At 46.7% G+C, this 21,457-nt stretch overlaps 1 protein-coding gene across 4 annotated transcripts in view; it reads right to left on the bottom strand.

Moving 5' to 3' along the window:
* Nucleotides 1-17,311, bottom strand: part of chd3 (chromodomain helicase DNA binding protein 3) — a 153,666-nt gene extending 136,355 nt beyond the window's left edge. For 2 of the 4 annotated variants that reach the window (XM_069920140.1, XM_069920139.1), the window contains exons 1-4: nt 16,892-17,311; nt 14,431-14,549; nt 4,557-4,730; nt 1,221-1,342 (exon numbers count right to left, since the gene is read on the bottom strand). In XM_069920140.1, coding sequence (XP_069776241.1) covers nt 1,221-1,342; nt 4,557-4,730; nt 14,431-14,549; nt 16,892-17,009 — 533 coding nt within the window. In that variant the 5' untranslated portion in view covers nt 17,010-17,311. The remainder of the gene's footprint in view (nt 1-1,220; nt 1,343-4,556; nt 4,731-14,430; nt 14,550-16,891) is intronic. The other 2 variants (XM_069920138.1, XM_069920141.1) reach the window with 1 other exon arrangement.
* Between the last annotated feature and the right edge of the window lie 4,146 nt (nt 17,312-21,457).

Genomic DNA, 21,457 nt, shown 5'->3' with positions numbered 1-21,457 from the left:
GGAAGATTTGGAGGAGTTCAGTGGGGATTGGTGAACCAAGAGCAAAGGATGACATTTAGTCAATCAAATGGCAGGAGCCAATCAGAGAGAAAGAGGCAAGAAAAGCCCAGGGGGTCAGGTGGAAAACAAGTCATACAGAGTGGAGCAGAGTGATATGAAGAAACAAAGACTGCCACATTACACAAGCCATCTCCCCTCTGCACTCTCACCCTGATGAAGGGTTTCAACCCAATTTCAGGAATGTTCAGCCCAATTCTTTATTTTCCCCACTGATGCTTTTTGGCCTGCTAAGCTCCTCCAACAAATTGTTGAACTATGCATGCTCTTCAACACATATTTCATGAGACGAGAGTGCAGTAAGAGTTACATTATTGAACCTACCACTTCTGATTTAAATTTAGAATTTAAATTTTTGCATGGAAATATGGAATCAAAAGTGAAGATCAGACACATCTACAAAAATACCAGGATATCATAAAAGCACGTCTGGCTCATTAATGCCACCCTGACCTAGTTTTGCCAATATGCCATTCCAGGTTTGCTTATTGGAGCACAGAAATCTATAGTACAGTCCAGGCCCTTCAACCCACACTGTTGTGCCAACCTGATAACCTACTCTCACAAATGCCTAGAATTTCCCTACTGCATAACCCTCCATGTTTCTCAGTTCCATGTTCCTATTGAAAAACCTTTGTAAAGATCCTAATGTAGTCGCCTCCACCACCGTTGACAGCAGCGCATTCCATGCACCCACCACGCTCTGGGTGAAGAACTTACACTCAGACCGACTCCCAAGCATCTAAAAACTACATCTCCTTGTGTTAGCCATTTCACCCCTGGGGATAAAGTCTCTGGCCATCTACACGATCAATGCCACTCATCTTCTAGTACATCTCTATTAGGTCACCCCCTCGTTCTCCGTCACCCCAAGGAGAAGAGACCAAGTTCACTCAAACTAACATTAGGCATGGTCTCCAATCCAGGCAGCATCTTGGTCAATCTTCTCTGTACCCTCTCTACAGCATCCACATTTTCATGTAGTGAGGTGACAAGAACTGAAGACCATATTCCATGTGGCATTGAATTTTAACTGAAATGCGCCAGCAAGTCCTTGCTCAGGGTACAAATAAGTATGGACAACACGTGTATTTTTAATCTTTTGGAGTGCTTCTGAACCACAACTGCCCTGTTCTCTCAAGATTCACTTGCTCTCAGCTCACCTCATAAACTGGCTGAAGGCCTTGTAGTTCGTCAAAGTGCGGTAGTCATCTTCTGTGAAAACGTGGTCCACATCTTCCAGGCCCCAGTCCTCGAGGAGCCGGGCTGAGGTCTTCGGCTCAGGCTGTTACAGAGGGGCAACAAGCGACATGTTACTCGGCAGGCTGAGCAGAATCTTACACCTGCGCCAGAAGGCTATTCGGGCCAGTGCACTTCCTCAAGGAAAGAACAGTTTCAATTGGTCCTAATTTCCTGTTCTTTCCACTGCTCTTGTAAACCTAGCCAATACCTGAAGATGTCTACTGAAGGTGAGTGGAGAAAAATTTAGGGGAGACTTCAGAGAGGAGTTTTTTTTTAAAAAAAAAAAGAGTTTATTGGGTCCCTGGAATGCATTGCCGGGGTGGTGGTGGAAGCTGGTACAATAGGGACATTCAAAAGGATATAAGAAAAATAGATGGTTATTGAGGGTAATGGGTGTGAGGGAGAGAAGGGTAAACGTGGAGTAGGTTGAGATATGGGGCTGCACAATATCCATAGAACACAGCATAGATATATGCCCTTCTAATTCATGTCAAACTATTATTTTCCCTCATCCCAATGACTTTCACCCCGACCATAGCCCTCCAATCCATGTGCCTGTCCAATTTAAAAAGTTAGAGCCCATATTCACCCAGTGTCAGTGAGTTCCACAAGTTCACTTTTCTAACCATAACCATATAACCGTTTACAGCACAGAAACAGGCCATGTCGGCCCTTCAAGTCCGTACCGGTTCACTTGAACAACTCCACTAGCTCCTCTGCTAACTCCTGAGGAAGTAGAGGCTTTCTTCATGATGTCATTGGTGTGTTGCCTGGCAGTGAAGAAGTTTCTCCTCATCTCAATCCGAAATGGCTTCTCCCCTTATTCTTAGACTGTGTCCCTTATTCTGGATGTCTTCAACATCAGGAGCATTCTTCCTGTATCTAACCTGTCTGGTCCTTTCCAAATTTGATACATCTCCATGAGATCTCTTCTAGTTCTTCTAAATTCCAGTGTAACCCCAGTCTTTCTTCATCCATCAGTCCTGCTGTCCTAGGAATCAGTATGTTGAACCTTCACTGCATCCCCTTCTTTTTAAAAAAAACTTTACTTATATTTTTTTAAAAGTACGAAGTATAAACCCCATTATTACAAAAGTGTATTAGTAAAAGAGATAATTTTAATCAATACATTAATCCCTCAATGTAACCCAAAAAAACCCAAAACTATTCTATTTCTACAACTATTGGAGCCTGTACAAAGATTAATATTTTTTAAAAACATATATAAATATTAGTTCATAAAAATAATCAAAATAACATAATTAGCATATACCAAGACCCATATATTTTAAATATGGATTTCACATTTTAATAAAAAAGAGTAATTATGTAATCTGTTATTTTTTTTCTAACGAAATACAGGATTTTCGTTAATTATGCCACCTTAACATACTAATCTCTACTTCATCTTTCCACGTTACTGCAATACATTTTCTCGCAACAGCTAAACGAATAAAGGCAATCTGAAATTTATCTAAATGCAAGCCTCTTAAGTTTGTCATAAACCCCAATAAAAACAGCAAACTGTTTTACAACAGTTCCAAAAATTGTTTAACTTTTAACCAAAAATTTTGCACTTTTTCACATAACCATACCGAATGTAAGAAAGTACCTTTACTGCACCCCCTTCAATGGCAAGAACGCCCTTCCTCAGATTAGGAGACCAAAATTGTACACAATAATCAAAGTGTTGCCTCACCACTTCAGTGAGACCTCCCAAATTTTATAGAACAAAACCTTTTGCAATATAAGCCAACACTTCAACCCCTACTACTGTACCTACATTCCAACCTTCATTGATTGCACCACCCCTTTTCCCAACTTAGAACATAGGACACTACAGCACAATACAGGCCCTTCATCCCTCAATGTTGTGCCAACCTATTTATTCCAACCAAAATTTTAAAAAACTCCCTTATCTCAACCCTCTCTTTCTTTTATCCATCTGCCAGAGTCTCATAAATGCCCCTAACTCTGTAAAAAAAAACATACCTTGCTCCCTTCACTTTGTACAGATGTCCTCTGGCATTTGCTACTCCCACCCTGGGAAAAAGGTGCTGGGTGTCTACCTTCTCTATGCCTCTCAGAAGAATCCTGTGAACCTCTATTAAGTTTTTATTACCATTCAGATAATAATCTGCCTTGCTGCTATTGCCACCAAAGTGGAGAATCTCCCATTTGTCTACATTATCCTGCATCTGCCATTCATTTTCCCACTCTCTTAATCTGGCCAAGTCACCCTGCAACTTTTGGAATCTTCCCCACAGCTCACACTGCCCACTATCTTAGTGCATGCCAAGAAATATTGCATTTAGTCCAACATCAAGATCATCAATATATATTGTAAATACCTGGGATCCCAACACAATACCCACTTTAAACTGCCTGTCATTCTGAAAAGGATCCATTTATTATTGCTCTCTACTTCCTGCTGCCAACCAGCTTTCAATTCATCTCAGTACAGCGCCTCCTTTACCCCCATTCTCCAATTTTACACTCCGAACCCTTGTGTTGGACCATATCAAACCCCCTCTGAAAATCTAAAAATGCCCCATCGACTGGCTCACCATAGTTAAACTCCATTGGTTAAATCCACAAAAAAGTTCTGGAAGATTTGTTAAGCAAATCCATGCTGATTTGGGAGAGGGAGCCAATGGGAGCTCGTCCTACGACGAGAAATAATGCAGACTGGGTCTGTTCTCCTTCAAAGTTAGGAGACATTATCTTCTTGAAATAAGACAAAATCATGGGGGATTACAGGGCAGATTCAGTAATTACAATTTCCAAGCACCAAGGGTCACAAGAACAAATGAAGGGATTCACTATTCAGGTCAGAAATAAGAAATTTCTTCCACAGAGGATGGCTATTCTTTGGAACTCTCTACCCAAGAGGGCTGTGGAGGACCAAATCTGTTTGAGGCAAGGATTGATAGATTTGACAACGAGGGAAATATAGGAACATGGAATCAGCACTGAAAAGTGCAAGGGCAAAATATATGCCCTAATCTCAACAGACCAGGTGTGAGGGGTCCAAATGACAACATGTTTTTTAAAATTCATGACTTAACTGTGGATGAAGTAGGAAAAGGTTGGGGCAGAGGTGACAGTAGCAGATACTTGCAGATTCACAGCTTCCATCTCACAAATTTCTTACTTTCAAGGATAGCAATCAGAGGAGGTGCTCAGATAGCTGAGTCAGACCCATGCAAGGAAGAAAAGGAGCGTGAGTGATTAGAGCACAAGAGTGTGAACATTACCTTGCGACCTTCTTCCTCGTCTTCGTCCTCACCCTGGTCCTTTTTCCGACGCTTGATTTTCTTCTCCTTCTTCTCCTTTCGTTTCTTCCGCTTTTTCTTGCCAAAGTCGCTGCAACCACTGTCGGATTTTTCTTTGAAATCTTCCAGCTCGGAGGCAATTTCATCCTCGCTTTCCTAGTGAGAGAGAAACTAGTGAGTTTTCACACTCTACTCGGTGTTTATTTTTCCACAGCATGGAACAACTCAGGAGTTCTGCATCTGAGAAGCAGCCCTTCAAACCAATCCAGCCCCTGTTTATGCTACAAGTAAGCCTTTCTTCTACCTTCAACCATTCCTTAATTCTTCAAAGAGTTAAAGAAAATAATGAAATTTTTATGGAGAGGGGGGAAACCAAGGATAGCACTAGATAAATTAACAGAATGGTATAAACAAGGAGGCTTACAATTGCCAAACTTTAAAAACTATTATAGAGCCGCACAATTAAGATACCTATCAGATTTTTATCAAACAAGGGAAAAACCAGACTGGATGAGATTAGAATTAGATAAAATAGGGGAAAAGATACCTGAACACATATTATATAAATAGGATGAAAAATTGGTACAACATAGAACTTCTCCAGTATTACATCATCTCCTCAATATTTGGAAGAAGATCCATGTAGAAAGAAATAAAACAAATTATCAATTACCAAAACTAATATTGACGCAAAATAAACTACTCCCTTTTACAATAGACAACCTTTCCTTTAGAGAATGGGGAAAAAAAGGGATTAAAAGAATAGAAAATTGTTTTTCAGGAAGTAGATTCTTATCCTTTGAACAAATGAGAGATAAGTACAATATAACTGGAGATACAGCGCTGGCATATTACCAACTGAGATCCTACTTGAAGGATAAATTAGGAAGCAATTTGAGTTTACCAGAGGGAAGTAACCTTGAATATGTGATTACAGATACAATGTTAATCAAAAGATTTATAACAAATATGTATATTAAACTGCAAGAAAAGGAGAATGAGGAAACAAATGGTAAAACTAAACAAAAATGGGAACAAGATTTAAATATAAAGATAAAAAAGGAAACATGGGAGAAATTATGTTCTGGAACGATGAGAAATACAATAAATACGAGGCTACGTATGATACAATATAATTGGTTACACAGACTATACATTACACCGCAAAAGTTAAATAAATGGGACCCAACAGTATCTGATAGATGTTTTCGATGTAAAAAAGAAATGGGAACAACAATTCATGCAATCTGGACATGTGAGAGAGTAGAAAAATTTTGGGATGATCTCAATCAGATATTAAATAAAATAACAGAAAACAATATACCAAAGAATCCAGAGATCTTTCTCCTAAGTAACATAAAAAACAAAGAATTTGGAATTGATTTGGAGGATGCACAAAAAAGATTTGTTAAGATAGCCCTAGCCGTAGCAAAAAAATGTATTATGTCAACCTGGAAATTGGAAGATAATTTGAAAATACAACAATGGTATATAGAAATGAATAAATGTATTCCATTAGAAAAAATAACATATAGTTTAAGAAATAATATTGAAATATTCGAACAAGTATGGGAGCCTTACATTAAATACAATAGCGAAAACCTACCGGGGACAAACATTACCTAAGTTGATGGAAGGAGAAGGAAAGAAAAGAATGGACTCTGTAGAATTTCTGGTGTATTTTTGTTGAATGACAACATTGTCTGACTGAATTAATGCAACCTAGATTGTATACCTAAAATGGATGAGGGGGGGGGGGTGGGGGGGTGGCTTGGGAGGAGGGAGGGGGGGGGAGAAAAAGTCACTGTAAATGTGTGAAAAAGAAAGAGTGTATATCATGGCTAATGTGATTTATGGTGTGAAAAATAAAAAATTAAAAAAAAAACCAAAAAAAACCATTCCTTTCTTCCCTCCAGCACCAATTCAGAATCAAACTCCAAACAACATTGACAATAAATTTGAAATCAAATTCCGCACAGATAGCACCTGAGGTTGGAACTGAAACAGAGCGACTAAGCAATGGCAAAATACATACACGACATTGCATACAACCCTAAGATTCTTTTTACAATAAATTACCACTTATTGTGTATGTTTTTTTTGCAATGTACACATATAATCAAATAAATGTAAACAAACTGACTGCAATGCAAAGAGAAAAATAAATCCTTTAAGTCCCTGATTGAGTTTATTGTTGAGGAATCTGATAGTGGAGGAGGAGCAGGATTTTGGATGTTATCCCTGTGAATGGCTGAAGTTCCTTTGAGATTCCACCGACACCCTGTATAAGAGCCACTACAAGTTAACCCCAGTGTGTAGGTGAGTGCTATATTCTGGAGAAGAGTTGCTGGGAATATGGAGAGTTGGACAAAAACAGATTAACATCAGATTAGTGGAAATGGATGTATAATGATCAGCCTGGCTTTGATGGGCTCGTTTCCACATCGCATCTCAATGGCAGATGCTGGAATTTCCCCATCCAATAGCACAGTGGGCCTCCCTCCACCAGAAAGACAGCAGCAGCTCGTTAGGCAGCCCAACACTATAATCATAAGGAAAATTAGGGATGGATCATAAATGCTGGCCTCTCGAGTACCATCCAAACCCCACAACAATGCAATAAACCAAATCGAGGGACAGAAGTGAAACACCAGTCTGCTGACCCTGTGGTTATAGATAAACACAAAAATGCTCGAGCTCAGAAGGATCCACAGCAGCCAATGACAGGGATCTCCCAGTGGCCAACCATTTCAATTCTACGCCCCACTCCCACACCGACATGTCTGTTCATGTCTCATGCACTGCCAAACCAAGGCCACCCCCAAATTGGAGGAGCAACACCAAATATTCCATCTGGGCACTGTCCAATTGGGTGGCATTAACCAACTTCTCCAGTTTATGCTAGACCACTGCCTGTTCTCCCTCTCTTCCCTATCCCTTTCCTCCATCTCTCCACCCCATTCTCTCTCCATTCAGAGCCATCCCTCCTCACCCTACTTGGTGGATAAGTGGGGCGCCCTCCCTCCTTTATCCACCTACTACTTCGCCTGCGCTCCTCCCCCTGCCCTCTACCATTTTATTCAGGCACCTGCCAATATTTTACTTATACTTAGATGAAGGGCTCAGGCCCAAAACATTGATTTATGTATCTATATGTTACATGTGACCCGTTGTGTTTCTTCAACAAAGTGTTTTTTGTTTCCTATCACTGGTCTTTAGGAAGAGTCACCAAAGTTGTCAACATTTGTTTCCACTGCCAGCCAGCTGCAGAAAGATGCTGACAAATAATAGGCATTTAGGCCTTCAGGTCTGGTTGCTTCATTACAGGTAGGATGTGGATGCTTTGGAGAAGGTGGAGAGGAGATTTACCAGGATGTTGCCTGGATTGGAGAACTCATCAACAGGAGGTAAGGTTAGCAGAGCAAGGGCTTTTTACTTTAAAGAATGAAAGGCGACTTCATAGAGGTCTACAAGATTCTGAGAAGCACAGTTAAGGTAGACAGCCAGCATCTTTTTCACAGGGCATGAGTAGCAAACAACAGAGGACATCTGTACAAAGTGGAGGGAGGAAAGTTTAAGGGAGATGTCAGGGGTAAAAAAAATTTTTTAAATAGAGTTGTGGGTGCTTGCAATGCATTGCCAGGGGTGGAGGCAGAGAAAGGCATTTAAGAGACTCTTAGACAGGCACATGGATGAAAGAAAAAGGGTTACAAGGTGTGGAGGGTTTAATTTTCTTTGGCAAGGTATATATTGTGGGCCTGTATTGTGGTGTAATGTTCTAATGTTAGTCATAGAATTATACACAGGAAAAAAGCCCTCCATTCCTTGTCCATGCCAGGTCTTAAACAAATCTACACTGATCCCATTTGCCAGCACTGAACATGGTCTTCTCTGCAATGGTGTTTTTCGTGCTCGTCTAAAATCTTCAAGTACCATGGGACCATTGTTGGGAACATGCATTAAGGCCAAGAGAGTTCACTAATGTCCTTGGGGGAAGGAAATCTCCTGCTTGCTCTCAGCTGTCAGGCCTACGTCCAACTGTGGAGTCAAACATTTAAATTAGATTCCCCAACATCCAGTATTCAGATTCAGGTTTTTTTTTATATATAAAAGTATATCCACCAAGGCTCCAAACACAGATCATTCAGAGTAACCAGAACTGGAGTAACTGAGTTACAGAGAAAGATTGAACAGGTTAAAACTTTATTCTCTGGAGCAGCAAAGAAGGAGGGGAGATTTGATAGCTATATAGAAAATTATTTGGGGTACACATAAAAGGCAAGCAGGCTTTTTCCACCAAGATCAGGTGAAGTAAAAACTAGAGAACATGGGCTAAGGGTGAAAGGAGAAGTGTTTAAAGGGAGTGAAACACTAAAGTCTGCAGATGCTGTGACTGTAGTAAAAATACAGAAAAATGCTGGAGGAAGTCAGCTTGTCTGTCAGTGTCTATAGGAGACTAAGATATATTGCCAATATTTCAGGCCTGAGCCGTTCTTCAAGGAATAAGCAGAAGATTTGGGAGAACTTAACACGTTTGATGCATCTGTTATCATTTCCCACGCTTGCCTCCTGTAAATGAAATCCTTCCCTACCAGACCTATGACCAGAGTCCTTGCCTTTGAGAGCTACCAAACCTATGACCAGAGTCCTTGCCTTTGAGAGCTACCAAACCTGTTTCCTCACCCACAACAGCAGGTTGATGGGACGAAGCAGAATAGTAGTCGGCCCCAAAGCCAAGTCAAGCAAAAACAGGCATATTCTTACTTACACATTCAGATTGTACAGCCAACATGCCAGGCAGAAAACATAAATGCAAAGCACAGTCCATTTGGCCCACAGAAGATGGGCATGCGTGATGTTGCTTCACTTGGAAGGTCTGAGGCCCGAATAGTGGTGAGGGAGGATGTATGGGTCATAGTCATTTTATTGTCATTTCCATACTGAACACATAAAAGCGAAACAGTATTTTCATTTGGAGTATCTCCTGTGGTCACAGAGGTAGATGCCATGGGGATGATTTGCTGGGAGGGAGGAGTGAACAAGGAAGTCAGAGAGACAACAGTTCCTGAAGAAGGCAGAGGGGAATACACGTCTAGTGGTGGGATCGTGTAGCATAAGGCAGAAGAGGATATGTTGGAGACAAGAGGCTGGTGAGGACAAGGGGAATCCTGCCCTTGTTCCGCGGATATGCAGGTGAGGTCCGAGATGACGGTGGCAAAGGAAAAACCAGTTTGATGAAGGAGGTCCTCTCTAATTATCTGGCATGGAAGATCGCATACTGGGAACAGATGCGACAGAAACAGAGGAATTGAGAGAAGAGAATGGAATCCTTACATGGGTTTGAAAAGCTGAAGTCAAGGTAGCTATAGAAGCTGGAAGCTTGGCAGATGTCGGTCAAGAATTTGTCTTCCGAAATGGAGAGAGATCGAGGAAAGGGAGAGTGTTGCTAGAGATGAACCAAGTGAATGAGGTCAAGGTGAAAGTTGGCAGCCAAGTGGATGATGTTGTCAAGCTCATCATGGGTGCATGAAGCAGCCCCAAAGTAACAATTTATGTCAAAGGCCTCACCTGTTAGGCTTGTAGCATGGACTGCTCTATGTAGCTAACAAAAAAGCAGACATAGCTAGGCCCAAGTGAGAACCTATGGCTACCCCTTTAACCTGGAGAAATTGGAATGTCAAAGGAGAAATTATTGAGGGGAAGGACAAGTTCTGCCAGCCAGAGGGTGGTGGTGGAGGAGGATAGTTGGGTCTATTGAAAGAAACAAAGGGCTTTGAAGCCTTCGATTTGGGGGAATAAAGGTGCATAGTTATTGAATGACTGGGGTAAATGTGACATGACTGAGTTCAGGGAACTGTAAGTTGTTGAAGCGATGGAGGACATGTAAAGTGTCCTGGATGCAGGTGGGAGGTACTGGAACAGGGGACAAAACAGAGTTGAGGCAAGCGGAAACCAATTCAGTGGGGCAGGAGCACACGGACATGATGCCCCAACTGCTGGGGCAATTGGGTTTATGGATCTTAGGTAGGAGATAGAAACAATTGGTGCAGGGTTGGGAAACAATAATGATGGAGGTTGTGCCAACGAGGTGACTGGAAGTGATGTTCAGAGATGGTGCTTGATACAGTGGTTTGATAAGTTTTGGTGGGGCCCTGTTAGTGGGCAAATAAGGAGGAGTCTGCGAGTTGCCATTTGGCTTTGGCCAAATCGAGGTCAGTGTGCCAGACTTGTCTGCAGATTTGATGGGGAGGTTGGGTTTAGTGCGGAGAGTCAGACATCCCAAGGGTTTGAAATTGGAATGAGTGAGAAAAGTGGTGAAGTCGATATTGTTGATGCCTCAGCAGCAGTTGGAAATATAAAGCTGTAGTGTCTGCTAACGGAAGTGCTATTGAAATGAGAGTTGTCCACACAGCACAAGGGTGAACCAGCAATTGGACTTTATTTTGAATTCCTCGCGCTGCTCGGGGACCGCCCATTTCCTGAGAGGTGTGTGCTGGCCTTCGGGAGTGGCATCAGCGTTACTATCTATCCAGTGGCACACAACCAGGAAGCAGCGCTGTCCCCCAGGGAATCCTTGTCACCAACCACGGGCTTCTTCTCAGAAGGGAACCTTGCGCCATCTTGTGTCAGACAGGGGTGGCGATTCATCCCAGTCGCTCGGCCCACTATACCACTGGCTGGCCACCCCCCCCCTCCCCAAAATCGCTGCCACCCTTCGAACAAATCACCATACTGTCTTTGGGCAGGCGGCCTGTATCTGACCTGGGGATCCGGGACAGGTTGGCCTGAGCCCAGATGCACTGCCTTGAGGCAGTCAATGATAAACCTGTCCTGCCGCCCGCCAACATCCTTGCTGTCCTCTTCAAATGTGATGGATCGCAAGTTTGCCGGGACATGGCAGAGTGGAGAGCCATGTCGGGAAGGTGGCAGAGCTTTCTGTTTGCCCATTTGTTCCCTCAATCGCTGGAGGACGTCTAGAGTACTGGGTTGTGGGCCAGGAGGGCTGAAGTGAATGTCCCATGAGCCGTACACCATCCATGCAGATGATGCCAGTAGGTCTTTTGGTGCTGAGCGAATTCCTAACAGCACCCATAGAAAATTGTCCATCCGATTAGGGCCTAGTAGTCGAGCTTTCAGAGCTGTTTTTAGGTGGTGGTTGAAACGTTTGACGTCCGTTTGCCTGAGGACGTAGGTGGTGGTGTGGAGTAACTGGCTGCTGCAGAACTTGGCTAGGTTGGCCCAGAGTGAGGACATGAACTGGGCCCCTCAGTCGGAGATGATGTGGGTCGGGACTCCAAGGCGTGTGACCCAGGTGGACAAGAAAGCTCTGGCGCAAGTCTCTGTGTTGCATATGGGCAGGGGTATCACTTCCGGCCAACAGGTAAAACGGTCGATTTCTGTGAGTAAATAGCGCACATCTTAGCTCACAGGGAACAGTCCAATGATGGACAAAACGACACTGCATCGAGTCGAAACTCTGGACCAGGGCCTTGGTGTGTCTGTGCACTTTGGTGCATTGACAGTCCAAACAAGTCTGAGCCCTTAGGGTTACATTGCAGCAGAGGCCATACCACACAAATTTGTCAGACACCAGGCGGACCACGGGCCTTATAGAAGGATGTGACAGGCTGTGAATTTGGTCGAACACCCACCTTCGTCAGGTCGCAAGTAGGATGGGTCTGGGGAAGCCTGTGGACATATTGCACTGTAAAGCCGAGCTCCCCGGTGGACAGAAATCGCTAACCTTCAAGCTGATGTGGTCCGGTAGGCCTGGATATCTGCATCCTCCGCTTAGTCTTTGGCCAGTTGAGAGTCCGATTCCTCTAAGGTAGCAGTGATGTCTGGTCTGGATGGCGCATCAGCAACTACGTTGGTTTTGCCTGCGATGTGGCAAATGTCCATTGTATACTTCAAAATGTAGGAGAGGTGTCGTCGTTGCCTCGCTAACCATAGGTCGAAGACCTTGCTGTGTGCATGGGTGAGTGGTCTGTGTATGCATCAAAAACCCTTCCTTCTAACATGTACCAGAAATGTGGTATTGCCAGGTACAGGGCCAACAGCTCACAGTCAAACGTGCTGCATTGGAGTTCTGGTGTCCGGAAATGTTTCCTGAAGAAAGCCGTGGGAGTCACTGTTCATTGACCCACTGCTCCAACACCGCACTGAATGCTCTGTCTGATACTTCTGTTGTAAGGGCCAGGGGAGGAAGAATCTGGTTGGGCCAAAGATGTGGCTTCTGCTAGTGCCACTTTGGTTGCCTGGAATGCTTCCACAGAGTTCAAATAGGGGTTGCATAAGGGTAGCTGCTCCCGTGAGGAAACGATAGAAGTTCACCATCCCTAGGAATTCCTGTAGACCTTTGATTGTGCTCAGCCTGGGGAAACGTTAGATGGCTCCACCTTATCTGGCAGTAGTGTGGCCCCTCCTGATACGGTGTCCTAGGAAATCAATCGTTTCCAGGCCAAAATGGCACTTAGCCAGGTTTACCGAGAGTCTGAACTTTTGCAACCTGTCGAAAAGGCGAGTCAGGTGCGTCCTGTGTGTGCTGGCGTCGGAATTGGCGAAGAGAATGTCACCCAGATAGACAAAGATGAAATCAAGGTCCCTGCCAACCACGTCCATGAGACGCTGAAACATCTGAGCTGCATTCTTTAGTCCAAAAGGCATCCAAAGGAACTCAATGGCCAAAAGGTGTAATAATGGCTGCTTTCGGGATGTCGTTGGGATACACCAGAATCTGATGGTACCCTTTGACAAGATCCACCTTGGAGAAAATCCAGATCCCCTGGAGCCTCATGGCAAAATTCTGCATGTGTGGGATGGGGTATCTATCTGGGACAGTAGCGTCTTTAAGTCGCCAACCACCAGAGTTCTTCTGGACCTCCCACATGCAGTGGAAACACCAGGGGTTGTTTGAATGGCGAACGATGCCCAACTCCTCCATGGCAACGAACTTGCTCTTGGCTTGGAGGAGTTTGTCCTGTGGGAAGCACCATGCCTGTGTGTACACTGAAGGCCCGGCGGTCTCTTTGTGGTGCTCCAAGTCATTTGTTGGTTTAGTGTCGTGGAAGTTGAGCGCCAATAGTGATGGATACTTGGCCAGTCGGCGGGGATATTCATTACGGTCCAGAGTATGGATTCTGAACGATAGAAAGGAACACTGCCGTGAAGGGGTATGACTGGAATGTGGTAGGATCGTACAGTAAAACATAGTTAGAACATGGTAGTTGGGGTCCAAGATTTCATACCGCATTTCAGTAGAGTCACGGAAGAGATGCAGGGATGGGCGGTGAGGGACGCCAAGGCAGGAATTTCGTGACACTTTTTTAAAATTTAAACATACAGGACACCAACAGGCCATTTCGGCCCACAAGTCCATGCCACCAAATTTACACCCCGTTAACGTACACCTCAAGTACATTTCTGAATATTGGGAGGAAACTGGAGCCCCCCTGGAGAAAACCCACATAGACACGGGAAGTACGTAGAAACTTCTTGCATACAGCACAGGAATCAAACCCCAGTTTGGTTTCAATCGCTGGCATTGTAAAGGCTTTGCGCTAACTGTTACACCAACCGTGCCACTCTATCGACAATACAACTTGTGATTCTCTGATAATTTGTGTGTTTCTCCTCTTGCACATGATATGCTTACTCTGATCATGCAGAGTCCAAAGGAAGTAAAAGGTAGCCACTATTTTAGGCCAGAGTCCTTCATCAGGAGGGCTCAGGCTCGAAACGTCAACTGCCTTTTTACTTCCTCTGGATGCTGCCTGACCTGCTGAGTTGCTTCAGTACTTTTGTGTCCTGAACAAATAAATGTGCTCTTCCCAGATATTTATCAAATATCACTCACCAGTCTCTTCCGCTTTTTAGTTTTAGCTGGTTTGTTTTCTTTCAGTTTTTTCAAAAATTTCTTTCGTTTCTTTTTCACACCTTCAGAATGACCTTCGATGATTTCTTCTATATTTTCTTCTGCAACCAGAAGCAAGTAGAATCAGCAGCTTCCCATGAAGTTTTGGGAAAGGCGCACATGATTTTGTTAATGGCCAAAGGGACGAGCTGCATTGTTAACAAGCATGCTCAATAGATTGGAAACCATGACATCACCATTGATAAAATGTGCCATGTACCTGCCCCAGGAGCACCTGACGGAATGGTATTTAATCGTATTTAACCTCTGCTGTCCCTGATCTAGTGTGTGAGACAGGATGGCAGAGAGAGGACTTTGATCTCTATCTAACCGGTGCTATCCCTGCCCCAGGAGTGTGTGATGGGATAGTGAGGAGAGAGTTTTACTCTGCAGCTAACCTGTACTGTCCCACCCCAAGAGTGTGTAATGCGAGAGAGGTTTATTCCAGGTCTAACTCACGTTGTTCCAGCTCTGGGAGTGTACAATCGAACAATGCAGACGGAGTTTCACTCCACGTCTAATCCGTGTCCTGTGAGTGTGTGACAGAACAGTGTTCAAGGAGTTACAGTGATGGTACAGTGTGGAGGGAGCTTCATCCTGTGTCTATCCCGTGCCCTGGGAGTGTGTGATGGGACAGTGCAGAGAGAGCTTCACTGTGTCGAAGCTATGCTGTTCTTGCCCCGAAGTACGAGTGTACAGGGAACTCCCTGGTCTGTGACTGTACTACAATTCACATGTCGGATCTGGGTAGCAGTGATAGGTTCTCTCCTCAGTGGGAATTCAGAATCAGCAAAACAGCAGCTGAGTGGTTACATTTTAACCCCTCGAGTTAATTTTATAGATTAACAGCAGTGAATTTAGCCTCTGGCTTGACTGACACAACATGAAAAACCACTCAATGATATCAGGAGAGACAAGAAGTAAAACTGTGAACAGCTACTCATGTTGAACACGATCACAGTGCACAGCAGCTGCCCAGCACTGCTCACAGCATTGAGAGAGCACTCCACAATCACACACACACGTGCGCAGCCTCTACAACATTGCACTTCGTAGTTCGATCATTCACGATGAAGAAAGAGGTTTCACAAGCTCCTGGAAATAGAAGCACATCAAGGGGTCAGGAGGGCACTGGGGAGAAAGATTAAGGGGTCAGGCACCTCATGAGGGCCAAGGGGCGGGAAAGAGTGGTCAGAATGTCCCCTGGGAGATTGGGGGTGGGAAAGAGAGAGAGAATAAACCGGGGAGGGCGGGGGGTGTGGGAAGAGAAAGAGAGAGAGATGACTGAGGGAGAGAAGAGGAACGGCCGGTACTGCCGAATGGGTTAAATGCCAGCACCGGCCTGTGGCGCGCATGCGCGGCGGCTGGGGGTTAACGCCGGTGCGCCTGCGCGGCAATGGCGGCGGCCCCGACACCGAGAAGGCTGGAAAATTCCACCACCCTCACTCTCCAAAGCCCAGTAACCGGGTGTATCGGGGGGGAGGGGTGGGGAGAAGAGGGACCCATTTACAAAAAGAAATGGCTGCACCCAAGCAACAAAATTAAAATTTTGTCGCGCGCGATTAGAGAGAGAGAATAAACGCATCCAGAAGCAAAGCGAGGAGCGGGACCGGAGACGAAGGGGTCGGGGCAACGCCGCACCGGCTGCCCTGGTTTGAGTGACAGGCGCGGCGGCTCGAGCGGAGGGAATGCGGGCGGGAGCGAGAGGGAGGCGGCGGTTGGCCGACCCCCCTCCCCCAACTCCGCGCCCCGGGATTGGTCGGCACCCGGGCCCGGCCCGAGCTGCAGAGAGATTGACGGGCTCCAATGGGATTGGTCAGCCTCGGTGCGAGCGCCAAAGGAAGGGGGGGGGTGGAAATTAATGGGTGACGGGCACCGGCGCGAGCTACATGGGGATTGGCCGGCCCGCCGCGGCCTCCATGGAGATTGACGGGCACCGGCGGCGCGAGATCCAGGGGAAGAGGTGGGGGGAGGCGGGGGGGGGGGGGATGAGCAGCACCAGGCGGCGGGCTACAAGGGGATTGGTCGGGCCCGGTGCGGGCGCGAACTGCAGGGGGTGAGTGACGGGCCCGGCGCGGCCTGAAGCAGGCAGACGGCGTAAGATGGTGGAGGCGGCGGTAAAGGGAAGGAGGAGGTGGGGGGGTGGGGGAAGAGGGAGGAGGTGGGGGGGGAAGAGGGAGGATGTGGGGGGGGGGGAAGAGGAAGGAGGTAGGGCAACCGAATGGTGCAAAACGCTGAGTGCAGCAGGCCCCGTGCCGTGCATCGGGTCGCGGCTGCAGGGGGGCGGGGGGAGGAATTTGGAGAAGAAAGGGGATGCGGTGCGCGGATGCTTGGGTGGCGCGCGCAGGCTCCCTCCTCCCCCCCACCACCCCGCGCGCGCGCTCGCTCGCTCGCTCGCTCTGACCTGCCGCTGGCGGGAAACGGCGGCCGCCGCCGTCCTGCTGTTGCTGCTCCTCCTCCTCCTCCTCGTCCATGTCCTCGTCCTCCTCATCCCGTCCGCCCGGCCTCGGGGGGGACGCCATGGGGCCCCCGCTGCACAACCCCCACCCCCGGCAGAGAGAGGGGGGAAGAAAAGAGCGAGAGAATCAAAACCCCCCCAAAAAAACCCCGCCACTGAGATAAAGTTCCCCTCCTAACGACACGCGAAATTTTCCAAAAGTTCAAGACTGGCCCGGACCCCCTGCGCGCAAAATAAAATGTTTTAATGTGGAAGGGGAAGGGAACATGGCGTCCAAAATATTTTCCGCCATCGCCCCCCCTCACTGGCGATGATGTGAGGGGGGGAGAGGTGGAAAATTAATCAGTGCTCATGCTCAGATTGACGTCAGCCCCTCCCGTTGCCAGGGGGACGGTGCATCCCATAATAAGCCGCCGGTTAACTAGTTAGGGCTGTGTCACATGGTGTGTTAACCAAGTAACTAGTGGGGGAGGGGGATTCTGGGTCGCGCTGGTGGGGAGAGGGGATCTTCCCCCCCCCTCCCCTCTCTGCTTCATCCCTCCCTCCCCTGTCCCCTCCCTCTCTCCCCTTTCTATCTGCACCTCTTCCTCCTTCTCTTTCCTCTGTCCCTTCCTACTCCCTCTGCCTCCCCTCTCACCATCCCCTCCCTCTCTCCCCTTCCTTCCTACTCTCTCTTCTGCCTCCCCTTCCCTCCCCTGTCCCCATCCCCTCCCTCCCTCCCCTTTCCCCATCCTCTCCCACTGCTTCCTTACTCCCTCCCCATCACACTCTTCTCTCCCTCCCTCCTCTGTCCTCTCCCCTTTCTCCACCCCTCTTCCCCTTCCCTGCTCTGTCCCCATCCTCTCCCTCTCCCCCTTCCTCTGCTAACTCTCCAAGATTAATTTGTATTGTCTCCCTTTTTTTCCTTTCTGCTTTCAAAGACTTAGGTCTTTTATTTAAGTTGTACTTTCTTCTGCACTTTGCAAAGAACCTCTTTCCTCACGCTCTGGGAGTAACTTGTTCAAGAAGACAGCTCTCCTGTGCAGCGCTCCGTTTCTGAACTGCCTGCCTGGTTTCTTTACATTAATTAGTCGTGCCCTGGGGGATTTTCTTTTTTTTTTCAAAAAAACGCTGCCCAAATTCACTGGCAGGTTTTATTTTTTTTCCACTCTTCCTCGGCAGGATAAGCTATTGATTTTGTTGCCAGGCTTTGCCCCTGGAGGGCCTGACAGTTCACATTTTCTTGCTTCTGTGTCAGAATAGATCACAAAGAATCGTGAACCCAGCCTGCGCCATCACGGGCATCAATCTTCTCTCCATCGAGGACATCCACGAGAGGCAGTGCCTTCCAAAAGCAGCCTCCATCCTCCAGGACCCCCACCACCCAGGCCGTGCCCTCTTCACACTGCTACCATCGGGAAGGAAAGGAGGTAGATAGAGCCTGAAGATGAGCCCTCAGGACAAGGACATCTTCTTCCCCACCGCTATCAGAATCCTGATTTAACGATGAACTAGAGACGCTATCTCATTTTCATTTCTTTTGCACTAATTCATTTTAAAATAGAATTTGTGGCGATTTTGCACGTAACGCTGCTGCAAAACAGTGAATTTTGTGACGCATCTTCATGACAGTAAATACTAAGATCTGGAAAGCATGGATTCGAGCCCACCTCTTTTGGGGGAGCCATGGGCCAAACTTCTGATGGACCCTCGCGAGCCTTTGTCTCCCAGCTGTGACAGATCTGAAAGATCGCATGTAGGCTGGCTAGGCTGCTTCCCGTCCTCCTGGCTGACGTTAAATCCTCAATCATTGCGGTCGGCATGGAATGATCTGGACTTCCTGCTGTGGTCAAATTCAGGTGAAGAGTTTCTAACTTTGCGACTCTTCAAGAATCAGAAACCCGTTTGTTGCTGTGAACACTTCACTAAATTTGTTTTGTGGTAGCAATATTGTGCAGAACAAGGTGCAAAGTTGCTGTAAATCACATTTATGTAAATATAATACTTAAAAATAAATAACGAGTGAAAAGAAGGAAAAAAAATGCATGTCATTCTGTTCAGGAATCTGATGGTGGAGGGGAAGGAGCTGTCCTTGTGCTGCTGAGTGCTTGTCTTCAGGCTCCTGGACCTCCTTCCTGATGGTAGCAGTGTGAGGAGAGTACAGCCTGGGAGGTGGGGTCTTTGAGGCTGCTTTCTTAAGCCACTGCCTCTTAAAGATGTCCTTATCGGGGTGGAGACTGATACCTGTGATGGCGCTGGCTGAGTTCACAATTCTCTGCTGTCTTTTCCTGGGGGTAAATGCATACAAATTTTACCTGGCACCGTGAGAAGGGTACTTCTGCAAGCCAACTAACAGGTTGTTGCATCCTTTGCACAGCATTGGAACAAAAAAGGCAGAACAATTAGCACCAGACAAGGGCCACGTGATAGCACTGTTGTGGGGTTTATTTAGGAGCCCAATGGCTGCAGGGAAGAAACTGCCTGCAAATCTTTCTGATTAAAAACACAAGGAAGCAGACGCCCGTCTGTTCTTTGCTTATCCCTCGAGGAAGGGCTCAGGCCCGAAAAGTCGGTAATATCTCATTACCTCCTGCGGATGCTGCAAGTCCGGCTGAGTTCCTCCAACTTCTACTGAGTTTTTACTATAATCGCAGCGTCTGCAGACTTCGGCATTTCTCTTTTAGCCTGCTGGTGCGTGATTTCACACCCTTCTCCCCAATGGGAGGAGGAAGCGCATCTGTGGTGCAAGGGGTCCAGGAGCCTGAAGACAGACACTCAATGGTACATGGACAGCTTCTTCCCCTCCACTGTCAAAACTCTGAATGGACAATGAAGCACAGACACTGCCTCTTCTTTTGTGCTAATTTATTTTTTTTAGAAATGTTTGCGCTGCCACGAAACAACAGATTGCATGACGTGATCATAATAATAAATTCTGATTCACCGTGTTGGCTGTGTTTCCTTGACGTGTTCTGAAGACGGGAGGGAAGTTTGTGTGATGTTGTGAGCTGCATTCACCACCTTCCGAAAGCTTTTTCAAACGTCGAGCAGAGCAGTTCCCATCCTGTGGGAGTTGAGGGACAGGGAGGTGGTGTTTCTGACGGGGCCCCTGTGAAAGTTAAGCAATGGGGAGATGGGATTTCGACGGGGCCCCTGTAGGTGTTGTTGGGAGACGGGATTTTGACAGGGCCCCTGTGGGTGGTGTTGGGAGACGGGATTTCGACAGGGCCCCTGTGGGTGGTGTTGGGAGATGGGATTTCGACAGGGCCCCTGTGGGTGTTGGGAGACGGGATTTCGACAGGGCCCTTTTGGGTGTTGGGAGACAGGATTTCGACAGGGCCCCTGTGGGTGTTGGGAGACGGGATTTCGACAGGGTCCCTGTGGGTGGTGTTGGGAGATGGGATTTCGACAGGGTCCCTGTGGAAGTTGAAGGGCAGTGAGTAACATGCCAGACTTACTTAATCCTTCTAGAAAGGAGAGATATTGTTGCATGTCTTTTCAACAATTTGTTTTTAAAATTTCAATAAAGTTCAAATTATTGTAATGTCTTCAGAGCCAGCACCACCAGGCTGAGGAACAGCTTCTTCTCATGGGCAGTGAGAATGCTGAACGACCAAAGGAACTGTTCACACTGGCCCTCTGAGACTCTCATATTCACGAAACATTATTTTTTATGTGCTGCATCTGTATTGCTTGTCTGTATCTGTGTTTTGCACCGAGGACTGAAGAACACTGTTTCGTTAGGTGGCACTGCTACAATCGGATGATAAATGAACTTGTTCATGTCACTGTTTCCACTCATTCCTCACTCCTTCATCCATTGACTCAGAAACGCATGCCTGCGCTCGCACCTCAACTCCAATGTAGTTCACAGTCATTCGCCAGACTTTCCTGAACCCAGGGGCGTAGACAGGTTCTAACCTTAGGGGGAGCGAGCACGTAAAAAGGCCAGACGGTGAGTCAGTGGTTGAATAGCAGGCAGCACTGATTTTTCGGCAGCGTCGGACTGGAGCGGGGGGTGGTGGGAGTGACGGAATGGGGGTGGGGTGGGGAGGAGAGGTGCCACTTCTGAAAAATGTACTCAGGAGTAATAGTCACTTCCCCCTGCGACCCTCCAAAGCCACCAAAAATTGAATCCAGTCTGCCCTGGAGCAGTAATCTACCCAGTCCAAACCTGCACAGTTCCAAGCTGGAAGATCTGAAAGCATCGCACTGCTCAGAGATACCCTCGCCTACTTGCGGGAGAGGGGGGGAAGGGATGTGGACATCTGCCTGGTCAGCTTAAACTAGGAGAAGGCCTTTGATTGGTTATCACATGGACATGCACTCCAAAATGGGTTTTGAGGAGGGAGTCCAGAATTGGATTAAAGTCGCCACATAGGGCATGCTTGCACTTAGTCTGTGACCACTGTCTGTCTCCGGATGTCATGTACTGAACCCTGAAGGGCTGTTTCAGACACAGCTGGAGCCGGGGTTCCACTCTGACAATAACCCTTGTGACCTCTATCCTCGTCTTACCTCCAGACACCCAGG

Source organism: Narcine bancroftii, chromosome 2, assembly GCF_036971445.1.
Source record: "Narcine bancroftii isolate sNarBan1 chromosome 2, sNarBan1.hap1, whole genome shotgun sequence".
NCBI classification, from domain to species: domain Eukaryota; kingdom Metazoa; phylum Chordata; class Chondrichthyes; order Torpediniformes; family Narcinidae; genus Narcine; species Narcine bancroftii.
This window is presented reverse-complemented; position numbering and strand designations above follow the sequence as displayed.